Source organism: Schistocerca serialis, chromosome 5 (assembly GCF_023864345.2).
Source record: "Schistocerca serialis cubense isolate TAMUIC-IGC-003099 chromosome 5, iqSchSeri2.2, whole genome shotgun sequence".
In the NCBI taxonomy this organism is placed as follows: domain Eukaryota; kingdom Metazoa; phylum Arthropoda; class Insecta; order Orthoptera; family Acrididae; genus Schistocerca; species Schistocerca serialis.
Genome location: NC_064642.1, coordinates 188,520,805 through 188,533,611, shown reverse-complemented (window position 1 = coordinate 188,533,611; position 12,807 = coordinate 188,520,805). Strand labels below are relative to the sequence as shown.

General features: G+C 40.2%; 1 protein-coding gene across 3 annotated transcripts in view; it reads right to left on the bottom strand.

The window, feature by feature from the left end:
• Window positions 1-12,807, bottom strand: part of LOC126482289 (cytoplasmic aconitate hydratase-like) — a 328,052-nt gene that overhangs the window by 92,985 nt on the left and 222,260 nt on the right. For all 3 annotated transcript variants that reach the window (XM_050106284.1, XM_050106283.1, XM_050106285.1), the window contains one exon: window positions 4,598-4,757. In XM_050106284.1, the coding sequence (XP_049962241.1) occupies window positions 4,598-4,757 (160 nt within the window). The remainder of the gene's footprint in view (window positions 1-4,597; window positions 4,758-12,807) is intronic.

Genomic DNA, 12,807 nt, shown 5'->3' with positions numbered 1-12,807 from the left:
TTTACACTAACGTCTCTAATGCTCACAGTGTTACTGCTATTGAACACTACTTTCCCGTCACCCGATGGAATGGAAACGAATAACCTCCTTCCTAGCCACCATGACCAACTATATTGTCACCAACTATTACTTCTCCTCTGAAGGCATGACCTACAAACAAATCCAGGGTTTGGGCACCTGCAAGGCATCGTTCTATGCCAACTTATTCATGGCACATCTAGAGGAATCCTTCCGAAACATCCAAAATCCCAAATCCCTCACCTGGTTTAGATATATTGATTACATGATCTGAATCAAGGGTGAGGACACCCATGCACCTTCCTCCAGAACCTCAACACCTTCTCCCACATTTGCTACACCTGGTCTACTCAACCCAAAAAGCCACCTTCCTAGACGTTAACCTACACCTCTAAGATGGCTTCGTCAGTACCTCTGTCCATATCAAACCTACAAATCACCAGCAATACCTCCAGTTCAACAGCTGCCACCCATTCCATACCAAGAAGTCCTTTCCATACAGCCTAGCCACTCATGGCCATCGCATTTGTAATAATGAGCGGTCCCCCTCGAAATATACCAAGGTCGAACTGAGGCCTTCACAGTCCATAATTACCCTCCCAATCTTATAGGAAAACAGATCTCCTGTGCCTTATCTCTCCACTCACCCACTACCTGGCAAAATCTTCCTGTCTGCCCATGGAGGAGTATTCCCCCATGATTCAGTACTACCCAGGATTGTAGCAACTGAATTAAATTCTTCCCCAGGATTTTTTACTACCTGTCATCATGCCCTGAAAAGAAAAATATCCTACCCACTATTCTTCTGTTCCCGCTGACAGTAGTACACTGCCCACGAAACCTACACAATATCCTCATCCATCTCTACACAACATGTGCTCCCAAACCCTTGCTCATGGCTCATATTACATTCTCCCAGCACCACCAACTCCAGTCCAGTCACAAACATCACCTATCTCATCAAAGGTGGGGCTACCCGTGAAATCAGTCATGTGATCTACAAATTAAGCTGCAACCTTTGTGCTGCATTATACGTGGGCATGACACCCAACAAGCTCTCTGTCCTTATGAATGAATGCTCACTGACAACCTTGGAAAAGAAACAACTGGACCATCCCATTGCTGAGCACGCAGCCCAACACAACAATCTTCATTTCAATGACTGCTTCACAACCTGTTCCATTTGGATCCTTTCCACCAACACCAGCTTTTCTGAATTACACAGGTGGAAACACTCCCTGAAATAATCCCACATTCCTCAAACCCTTCTGGCCTCAATCTTCATTAGTCATTGTCCTTACCCATCTAGCCCCTTCCCTGCTCCCTTTCCAGCACTACACAGCACTCTATTCCACCAATACACACTCACCTCGTCCCTGTATGCCCCCGCAAGCAGCACTTTACCATCCGCCACCGCTACCTGCTATCCCTTCTCCTCCCTGCCCCAACTTCCAACTTACCCCCATGACCCAGTTGCCTCTCCCATCACGCACTGCTCGTCACAGTCTGGCTGAAAGCTCAGTTTCTGATAGCCTTTTTGTTGTGCTTATCTGTGACTCAGCATCCTCTCTATGCTATATGGTGAGTAGCATCCTTTTCATAATACTGTTCAATTAAAATCAGCCTTTTTCTTCTAAATTGTTGGTGATAATTTTAGTAAATATTTTGTAAATCATAGAGAGGAGGCCGATATGTCACAGCATTGTTCCCACAGAACTGTCTTCTGCTGCAGATATTTTGTGAATAATTTTGCAAATTCCTTTTGCATTACTTTAGCTGTTGCTTCAACCATTTCCACTGAAACACCATCATTGCTAGGTGTTTTTCCTTTCTTCACACCTCTAATTGCTTTAACATCTCAACTGGCATTATTTACAGAATGTCAATTTCATTATTAACAGTCTCTGTGTGAGATGATGATGATTGTATTTTATTCTCTCTTTTGTTACTGGGCTATCTGCTAGTGCAACTGATGAAATGTTGTCTCCCTAAGTTTCCACTCCGTTCACGGGCACAACTGTATCTTGGTCACAGTTTGGCGGTGGCCATTCATGCAGACAGTCTTAAGTGATCCTACCTTCCTAGCCACCCAGAAGCCCTAAGCTCTCACCTAGTTTAGAATCACTGATGAACTCTTCATGATGCAAATGGAAGGTGATGACACCCTATCCACATTCCTTAAGAAGCTCTACAGCTTCTCCCCCATTCACTTTACCTTGTTCTCCTCAGAACAATACACTATCTTCCTCAATGTTGACCTGCACCTCATGGATGGCTTCATCAGCACTTCTGTTCACACTACTCTTCCCTACCACCAACAATATTTCCATTCTGTGAGCTGTTACTTATTACACACCACTCCAAGAAGTCCATTCCTTACAGCCTAACTAAGATGTAGTCATTTCATCTGCAGTGACAAGCTGTTCCTGTCCAAATATGCTAAGGGTCTCACTGAGGCCTTCAAAAACCAAAATTACGCTCCGCACATTGTCCAGGAACATGCCTCCCATGTCTTGTCTCCAATGTCACCTGCTATCCCCCACATACCCACTGACAGGACATGCCTCAGTACCATCCAGAACAGAGAAACTAAAGCATACTCTTCTTCATCAGGATTCTAACTACCTCTCTTTGCACCAAGAAATGAGGAATATTCTCCCTGTCCCTCCTACAGTTGTATTCTGCCACCTGGTGAATGTATGTAATATCCTTGTCCATCCCCACTGCACTACCATACCAACACCATGGATCATGGCTTGTATCCCTGCAACAGACCTATGCAACACCTGTTCCATACACCATCCTACCACCAGCTACTCCTGTCCTGTCCTGTCAAAGGTATCTCCTAGTCCATCAAAGGCAGAGCCAGCTGTGAAAGCATGTTGCCTACTAACTTACCTGCAATCACTGAACTACATTCTACATGGACAACACGTTGTCTGTCTGCATTAATGACCGCTGCAAACTGTAACCAAGAGGGAGCTGGACTACTCAGATGCTCAGCATGCTGCCCAACATCATGTGCTTGGTTTCAACTGCTTCATGGACTGTGCCATTACGATTCTTCCCACCAATACTAGCTCCTCTGTGTTGTGCAGGTGGGAACTCTTCCTGCAACATATATTTCATTCCCATAATCCCTCTGGTCTCAATCTTCGGTAGTTCCTGCCCTCCACCTGCTTCCATTCCCAACTCTCAGTCAAGCCTCTCTCACGCATTCTACCCCCACCGCCCAACTGCCCTGTATTGTATAGTCCTTTCCCCATCTTCGCATCTCTCCTCTCCCCTTTTCGCACCACTGCAGATGATGCACGTATCAACCTGCAATCCCATTCCTGCACATTCCAACAGACAGCACTTCAGCATCTCCTCACACTTCTATCCTGCTATCCTTCCTCTTCCTCTTCCTCCTCCTCCTCCTCCAACTCTTCTTTACTCTCACTACCTATGACAGCCAACTGCTGCAACACACAAAGTCAGGCCACAGAGGGATGATAGTGGCTATACCCATGTGTGTTTTGTCTTTATCTAGTAAAGCACTTGGTCTGACAGCAGATAATATCTAGAGGTCTTTTTTCAATATGCCTGTCTGCCACTCAATGTCTTCTGTACGTAATGAGCAGCAATTAATCCTATATCATATTGTCGTTATTTCACAACATATTTTTTGTTGTTTAACATAAGTTTCTGTCCTATCATCTTCATTTTCATACTGTTTTCAGTTGTTTTCTCTTATTGAATTTTGATAGTATTTTCACACATCCACTTAAAATATTTCTGAGTAGATTTGTTTTTCAACACACTGTCACATTTCTTTTGTCTTCAGTTTGAATTTCTCAGCTTTATTTTATACCTGTCTTATTCTACATGTGATTTTCTTTTTTTTTTTTTTGTTTTTGTACCTTTGGTACCTTTTGCTGTTTGCCATAGAACATTTGTTAAAAAAACACATGCTTTTGTTTACATCTGTATGATCTTCATTTTCTAAGATGCTGAAAATGTGACTCAATTTGATCAAGTGTTATTAAATATATTTTCAATAGCTAGATTTCTGAGCTTTTCCTGATACGCCTGTTTGTTTCTAGCTTTTTATCCATTCTGTGTGGCTTTGTGGCTTAATGAGACAGTAACAAACTAATACAAAGGTCCAGGGTTCATTCGATTCCAAGTTAGTCCTAAGATTTTTCCCTGCCACTTATTGCTTCTCTCCCCTCAGACAACAATTTGTTAATGTGAAAAATGCTAAGCTGACTATGACTCATTCCCCAATAACTGGCTGTATAAGTCAGTTCAAAGGCCTGCATAACATACAGAGACACCACCTCAAATATGACCTTGCCTGCTAATCCAGGCACTATTAAAATCAACATATGGGTTGAGGAGGGCATAATCTTTTATTATCTATTATTACATTTTGTCTTACTAGTCTATGATCTCTCGCAATTATAAAGTACTTTTGAACCATCTCATCCTGTAGAGTATCATTATTTCAATTTTCACTTCAAATTGGCCTTTGCCAAATTCATTTTCTATTCATTTCTAGCCCAATCTTAAAAACACAAACATTTAGTTTACTAACCTGCACCAAGCATGACACTCGGATTGCTTGTATTAGTGCAAGATGTAATAGCAGCAATGACAACTGAACCATGGCGAAGAACATATTCTTGGCCCTCATAGATAATGGGCACCGACACATTCAGCTTGTCACTTGGTAGTCCAAATCCTTTAAACCCAATCTGTAACATTAGAAAATATTCTACTACTACTAATACTGTTGTTAATAATAATAATAATAATAATAATAATAATAACACAAACTGCTGCTGTTGCTGCTGCTGCCAACATAAATGCTATAGCTGCCTTTAGTAATATGTTTGTCAACAAAGCTGAAATACCTCTTCCACTGTAAGGCAATGAAAAGAAAGAAAATAGCTTCTCTATATGTGGGAGGGGGAGGGGGGCAGCAACTCTACTTAGTTTCACAATGAATGACTGACTAGTTTTTTGATTTACCATGACTAATGGATTAGGGTACACTTGCTACTAGTCACTGTCCATTACATATTCAAACTAATACTGAACTGAGATGTCTCACTTTGGGCGAGGAGGATGCGAGTTCAGTTTGCAGAATTTCTCCTCCTTTCACTCTCACCCCTCTCTTTATTCCTATTTGACGCCTTAAAATAAGGAATGTATGTAGAACTAATATTGGATACATAATAAAAAAAAAACAAGAAAATGAATGGTTCATTTATTAAACAGGGAAAAATACAAAGACTATCGAAACTTCAGGCAGAAACTTGCTAACAATCGCAAAAGAAAGGAGGCAACTTTTGAAAATAAATACTTTCTCAAAAATGATATAGGAAAAGTGAATGTCAAACAAAAAAATGTGATTTTGACTTTTCCTTTTTATTTTTATATCACCCATTCTAAATGGCACCAACTAGAAAGTTGGATAGACAACCACTGAAGAAATTCTGTTTTGACAGTGTCAATAGCTCTGTTAACTGTAGCCAGATGATGTTCACACAAAGAGATGTATCCATCATTAAGTATGTAAATGTATTGAACCCATTATTTTTCTTAAAACAAGAAGTCGCCTCAATTTTCTTGACTAAACAAGTTTCAGCAAATAACAGGCATCTTCAATGGATCCCTTTTATAATGTTTGAAAAGTTAAATGTATGAAAAACAGCAGCAGTTTTACAGATTTTGTGTTGTTAATAATGTAGTAAACATTATCAAAAAGGGGTGCAGCATACATGGTTAAAGCTTAATCCATCCAGAATCCAAGCAGCCATATACTGTCATTCTAAGCTCATTAATCCAAAATATTAGGAATTCATACCATCTTTAAGCCTGAATGTGATAAATATAAATCTCTCTCTTTCAGTGAAGAGCCTGGAAGTACTAATAAGTGAAAGCCTAAATTGTGCTGTACACTTACGTACAACGAGTAAGAAGGTATCACTGCATCTCTCTACGCATTGCAGAAATACAGAAAGCTCTTCCCTTTAAAACTGAGAAAGGAAATTGTACTTATAATTGATGATTACACTAGTGTTATCAGACAAGGTCTTTTTCACGGAACCTCCACAATACTTTGAACTGGTGATGAATGCCTGCATACAACAACTCTATGACATATGACTGCCTTATTTCATGATCTTATGTACAGCTATTCTGGTTATGTGCACACAAGTGCAGAGACTTTTACATACTGCTGAATGAGATGAAATGTTTCTTACAGTGACGAAACTGAATTAGCACACTACAACAACAAGGAAAATAAACAAATACATAAAATTCTGTGGCTGTTATAATATGTTGTCATCCATATTGTATAAGCTATCTGGATGCTAACAATAACTGTTCTCGACAATAATCTTCATGTAAGGTAAGATAATTCTCTACAACTATCTAATTAAAAATATATGGAAAAGAAATATAACGTTCATGGTGTATCGGCATATGGTAACATAAAATGAGGTGTACTGCAGCACAAGACATAAATCCTGGATTTAATAAGGCTGGCATATTTCCTTTAAACAGAAATAGAGTCTTAGATATGCTGCCTCCTTCATCAGAATATGAGTATGACAATGAGAAAAATGACCTGAGTGACAGCCTGACCACATTTCTGAAACAATGCATATGGTCAAGATAATATGATCAAAATATCCTGTATAAAGAAGCTGAATGTTCCTGCTGGTCAAGTATTACACTTCAAGACTTTGAAAGCAGTGAAAAAGAACATTCAGAGTCTGAAGTGGATGATACGGAAAATAAAGCATCTAGTGTCCATGTCATTGACAACATGTCCAAAAGAACAGACACCACACATACAATTACGTTGAGGCTGGCTAATGATCCCTTCAGTGCAGATGCACATCACTTTCGAACTCTTACGGGAACTGGCGAAACACTGCAAGTAAAGACAATAGAGGGCAGGGGCACTACGTCAATAGAATGTGGATAAGTTGAGAATTTGGTTCTGACGGGAGGTGTGGTAGGATAGTCCATGTAGTTGCGATGACCGCTGTATCCAGATGGCTCAGTGGTCGAGCATCTGCCTAATGAGCGAGAGACCTGGGATTGAATCCTGGTATGGCACAGATTTTCAACTTTCCCCACTGATGTATACCAAACCCCACTAGAAGCTAAATGTCATAAATTCCTTTATATCTTGACGAAAGATACTGAACCAAATGGCATGAATAACATGGCGGGAGCTGGCTCAAGGTGAATTTTCATTATATTCCAGTGATTAAACCAAACACAGGAAAAGTCTTGGGAAAATTGTCAGATATGTACAGTGGAACTGTTCTTTGTAAAACAGATTTACACGTTTTTGTTTTCCCAATGGTACCTGATGAGTACAAATTCAAGAAAACAGATGTTGCAGCAGTTCTTCAAAATCTGTAGTGCCACAGAAGGCATTACCTTTTTTGGGAAAACTCTTGCTACAAGGATGTATTTTTTCATAAAATATTTCTAAGCTTTTAATATCTACCATAATTTTTATTAATTGAAATAAAATATTTCATTTATAAATGTTCAATTGTCTTTTAAAGGCCTACTTTATATCAATAAAGCATTGACAAGGGATTACTGTGCAATTTGTGTGTGTGTGCATTCCTGCTGACCCTTACCCTAGTGTGAATAGGGACATCAATATAAAAAATACACAAATTTTATAATGAGTACAAACGAAAAATTGTTAAATGTAATGGCTACCTACACAAGAGCAGACAACGAGTAGGATATAAATACTAAATAAATTATTGCTGCCAAGTTACTCAGAATGCTCTTCAGATATGGAGGCTACCAGTCAGTAAAATACCCGAGGCGGACCAACAACAGCACAGGCAGGAGAGGCTCACAGAGCTGTAATGAAGGCAACTGTCCTATAGCAGCCTTGAATCACGACTCCTGGTCCTACAGGTTGGGGGCTGCACAGACAGCTACTTACCCCCCATGTAAAATGCTGACTGATCTGGATACTCAATGCATGTCTCGTAAACAGAACGGAATTTAGGGGAACGGAAGTTGGCAAAACTCTTTTGGTTCTTGGAATACAAGAAGCCTGTACTGCCCTGGAAGTGCCCAAATACTAGTAAACAAGTTAGGAGAGTACAGGGTACAGCTGATAATTCTCGAAGAACTAAGACAGCAAGGAAAGGTGTCAGTGAAAATAGGAGACAGGACAAGAGTGTACAGAGGCAGTGGTCAATGCCGTGAATTTGAAACTTGATTCTACATTCATAAAACAATAAATAACCCAAAACAGGAATTCAAACATGTTAATAATCAAATACCATACATCACAATTCAGACGGAACACCACATTTTTACATGGACCTGCACCCACAGAAGCTATGGATGACAACATGAAAAAAGCATTCTAGGGTCAACTGGCACACATGTTTAAATCAAGAAGTAAGCATAATATAACAGTAGTGTTAGCATTTTTTAATGTCAAAGTAGGACAGGAAGAAATTTATAAACCGATCACTGCCAATTTCAGTTTATACAAGGAAAGATCATATAATGGGGCTCCACTTATAAACTTTTCAATGATAAATGATTTCATGCTAAGCAGCACAAAATCTGAACCCAAACACATTCATTGAGGGACTTGGATATCACCAGATGGACAAGTAGTTAATAAGTTTGACTATGTAGCTATCCAAAAAGATTCCAAAATAGTATTAAAGACATTAGAACCTCTACGGGTGCAGACTGTGATGCAGACCATATGTTAATCGTATAAGAAATGAAAATAAAACTCAAAAGGAAACTAAATATAAACAGAGTGGAAATTAGTAGATACAACATAGGAAATCTGGTGCAAGAAAATATAAAAGAAAAGTTTACAAGAGAAATGGGCACTAACCCAACATCAACTGGATAGACCAAGAGGGAACAACATGATATCGAAAGCATATGGAAACTTTAAGAATAGTATTCAAGACATAACTTCCACAGTCATGTGAAAAAGAAAATGACCTAACACAATTTTAACGACATGTACAAAAAGAAAAAGTTCTGGACAGGAAAAATGCAAGGAAAGCGTGGATTCCAGAAAAGAACCGTATGACACTGAAAGAAAGATACTGTAAAATCTGTCATGAAACACAACAAATCCCAAGACAAGAGGAATGGGAATACCACAACACTACTCTAGGAGGAGTATAGTATTTCAAGCACCATAGTGCAAGACAGACATATCAAAATACAAAATAATATTAAAACTCTTCCCTACAAGGGAAGAGTTTACAAAGGATCAGCATAGGAAAATACTGACAAATATAAGAGTGACACATAAAAGAGATGGGAGACATACCTCTCAACTACTCTGCAGTAAATATCTACAGATTTACTTCAAATCTGAAGAACCTCATTCAGCTATGCAGGTAACAAATCCAAGAGTAAACAAAATGCAGCAAGCAATAAAGAAATTAAAGAAAAACAAGGCTTTCAATGAAGACTACACGTATGCAGAGTTATTAAAGAATGGAGGACCATAACAGGAACACGAACTACAGTTTTCAATGCAAACAGTTCGGAATACAGAAATCGTGTGTGTGTGTGTGTGTGTGTGTGTGTGTGTGTGTGTGTGTGTGTGTGTGGAGGGGGGGGGGGGGGGAGGGGGGGGGGGGATGAGGCAGGGAAGAGCACTGTCTGGTGAAGTGTGCACGGACTAGGCTGCCAATAGGCGCAGCATCAAGAGGCTGTGAGAAGACAATGGGAAAAGGGGACTGGAAGGGGGAGGGGGAGGGAAGCAGAGAGAGAGAGAGAGAGAGAGAGAGAGAGAGAGAGAGAGAGAGAGAGAGAGAGAGAGAGAGAGAGAGAGAGAGGGGGGGGGGGGAGGAAAAGGAGAGGAGTGCTTAAGGATGAGGGATATGTTGTGTTGGCAGAGAGCAGCACACAAAGAGGGTCGGAGATGGGAATAGAGAGCAGATGATAGTGCAGAGGGAGTGGAAATTGTTTGGTGGAGGTTGCTGGGACAGTATGTTACATATGTTGAGGCTGGAATAATTTCGGGAGTGGAGAACATGTTTTAAGAATAATTCCAATCTGTGCAGTTCAGAAACTGCTGGTGGTGGAGTGGAGGGTCTACCACCTGAGTCTTCCACATGGATATGATCCTTGTGGCAATGGGTGGGATTGATAGTGGCATAGGGATGGACCAGGATGTTGTGGGGGTTGCATGGATGACAGATCACCACTTTAGCACTTTAGAATGGGGTAGGAAGGACCCTGGGTAGGTTGTCCCTCATTTCCGGGCATAATGAAAGATAATCAGAGCTGTGGCGATGGATGTGATTCAGTTGTTCCAGTCCATGGTAGCATTGGTTGATGAAGGCGGCACTCCTTTGTAGTTGGATCTTGGGGATGGTGGGAGGATTGGGGGTGTGAGGGGCAAACAGAAGAGTGAAAATAGGAAAAATGGATAGATGGGCAAGCACAATTAGCAAAAGAGGCAGCAAGACAAGGAAATAGAAGAGAGCTGTACAATACCACCAAATGACTCTCACTGAAGAACTTCAGATGTGAACGACCAGTTAAGAGCAAGGATTGGGTGATGATTACAAACCAACATGCACAACAGCTATAGAGATGAGAGGGGCATTTCAAGGAGTTGTTAAATCATAAAGACAACCAAGAGGGAACATGTGAGGGATGTTCTACAGGAAGTACAGCAGATCAAGATATCAATCAGCAGCATCCCACAATGGGAGAAATTAGGAGTGCTTTGAGAAGCCTTAAAAATGCAAAAGCTCCAGGCCTAGACCACATAGCTCTGGAGCTCTTAAAAGCCAATACTAAAAGTACCATTAAAATGCTCCACCCCTAGCTCAAGCATATTTGGCTTTAACAGAAATCCCCAAAGGAGTGGAAAAGTGAATTGGCGATAAAGCTCCCAAAATAAAGGAAATACGTCAGATTGTAACAAGTGGCGTGATATTACATCACTGTTGGTTCCCAGTAAGGTCCTCATCAGAGTTATTTTAAATAGGATTAAAGACTTAGCTGAAAACAAACTGCGTGAAGAACAGGCTGGTTTTCAAGCACAATCCAGTTGTGTTGATCTTATCAGTAACTCTTAGGATCACATTAGAGCAAAACAAAGAATTCCAGGAAACCATGTGTCTAGCACTCAACGATTATGAAAAGGGCCTTCAACTCTGTGAAACATCAAGTGCTGTGGAAGGCTACAGAAGTATGATATACAACAAAAGATTCTCAGCACCATCAAAGATCTGTATGATGGACACACATGTTGTGTACTCCACAATGGAAGATCCAACAGAGGTAACAAACAGAGTCCAGCACGGCTGTATTTTGTCACCAATACTCTTCTTATTTATCTTTAACTCAGTTATGAGAAGAGTCATAGCAAAGAGTCACAGTAGGCAGGAGACTAGAAATCCAATGGGAGCTTCATGAAGGCCTGGAGGATCTGGATTTCACTGACGACATTGTTTTATTAGTTCATACACTCAAAGATATGAAGCTACATTAAAGTCACTGAAAAAAGAAGCAGAGATTGCTGGGTTCAAGACAGTCATACACTAAACAAAGAAAATGAGAATAAATTCTGGGAATATGGAAGTGCCGCTGTTTCTACGGGAGCAGCCAGTGGAGATCGTCAATTAATTCCTGTATCTGGGTACTGTGGTGACAAAAGATGGTGGAGCTGGAGAAGATACGAAGGACTTCACAAAGAAGGCAAATGGTGCCTTCACAGAACTGTATCCAATATGGAGAAACAGGAACATTACATGCAAAACTAAACTTTGTATTTTTAATACAAATGTGAAGGCTGTCCTCCTGTATGGCAATGAAAGTTGGAAAGTAGCTAAACAGACAACATCACAGTTGCAGAGTTTCATAAATAAGGGTCTGTGGTGCATAATGAATATCTGGTGGCCAGTAAAAATAAGTAATGAGGATATCTGGAGAAAAACAAACCAAATACCTACAGAGGAACAGAAAACCGAGATGGTTGTGGCACACACTGAGAAAGGCAGATGGAACAATCAAAAAGAAGGGACCGGAATGCAATCTCCAAGGAACAAGGAACAGAGGCAGGCCTAGAGGTACATGGAAGAGGATGATGGAAGGGGAACCAAGGAGAGTTGGCAAGACCTAAGTGGAATTGAGGGAAACTGGCAAAGACAGATGGATGGTGAGTTCTTCTGGATGCCCTATTCCTCCAAAGGAATTAAATGAATTAAGTAAGTCATTGTATCTTTTCTTTACATTGTTGATATTCCAACCTGGAGTTTCCAGTTGTATGCCCCATGGTTAAGAATGATCACCTTGTGTGCGATGAGTGCAGAGAAATTGCTTCAATGGATGCCATTTATCCTACTGATTTTCCTATTAAACAAGCTGATTCCAATAACCAATGCAGTTTCCACAGAAATAGATCCACATTAGATTATTTATTCACTCTAAGGCAAAATACTGGGAAGGCGTATAATATTTCTATATTTCAGTGAGGCTTATGATAGCATAAAGAGGGAATATGAGATCCCTCAAAGTTAATCAGATTAGTTAAAACACATATAGAGGAAATTTTATGTCATACAAAGAAAGATCACAGTACGAGCAACTAAGGTGAGACAAAGAGATCCCATTTCACCTATACTGTTTAACCTCACCTTATAGAAGAGGACAGATAATTTACTAAAACTAATCCACAACAGACCCAACTATAGTAGATGAAGATTACTAGACTTGCCTATGCAGATGAAGTAGCAATAGTAATTA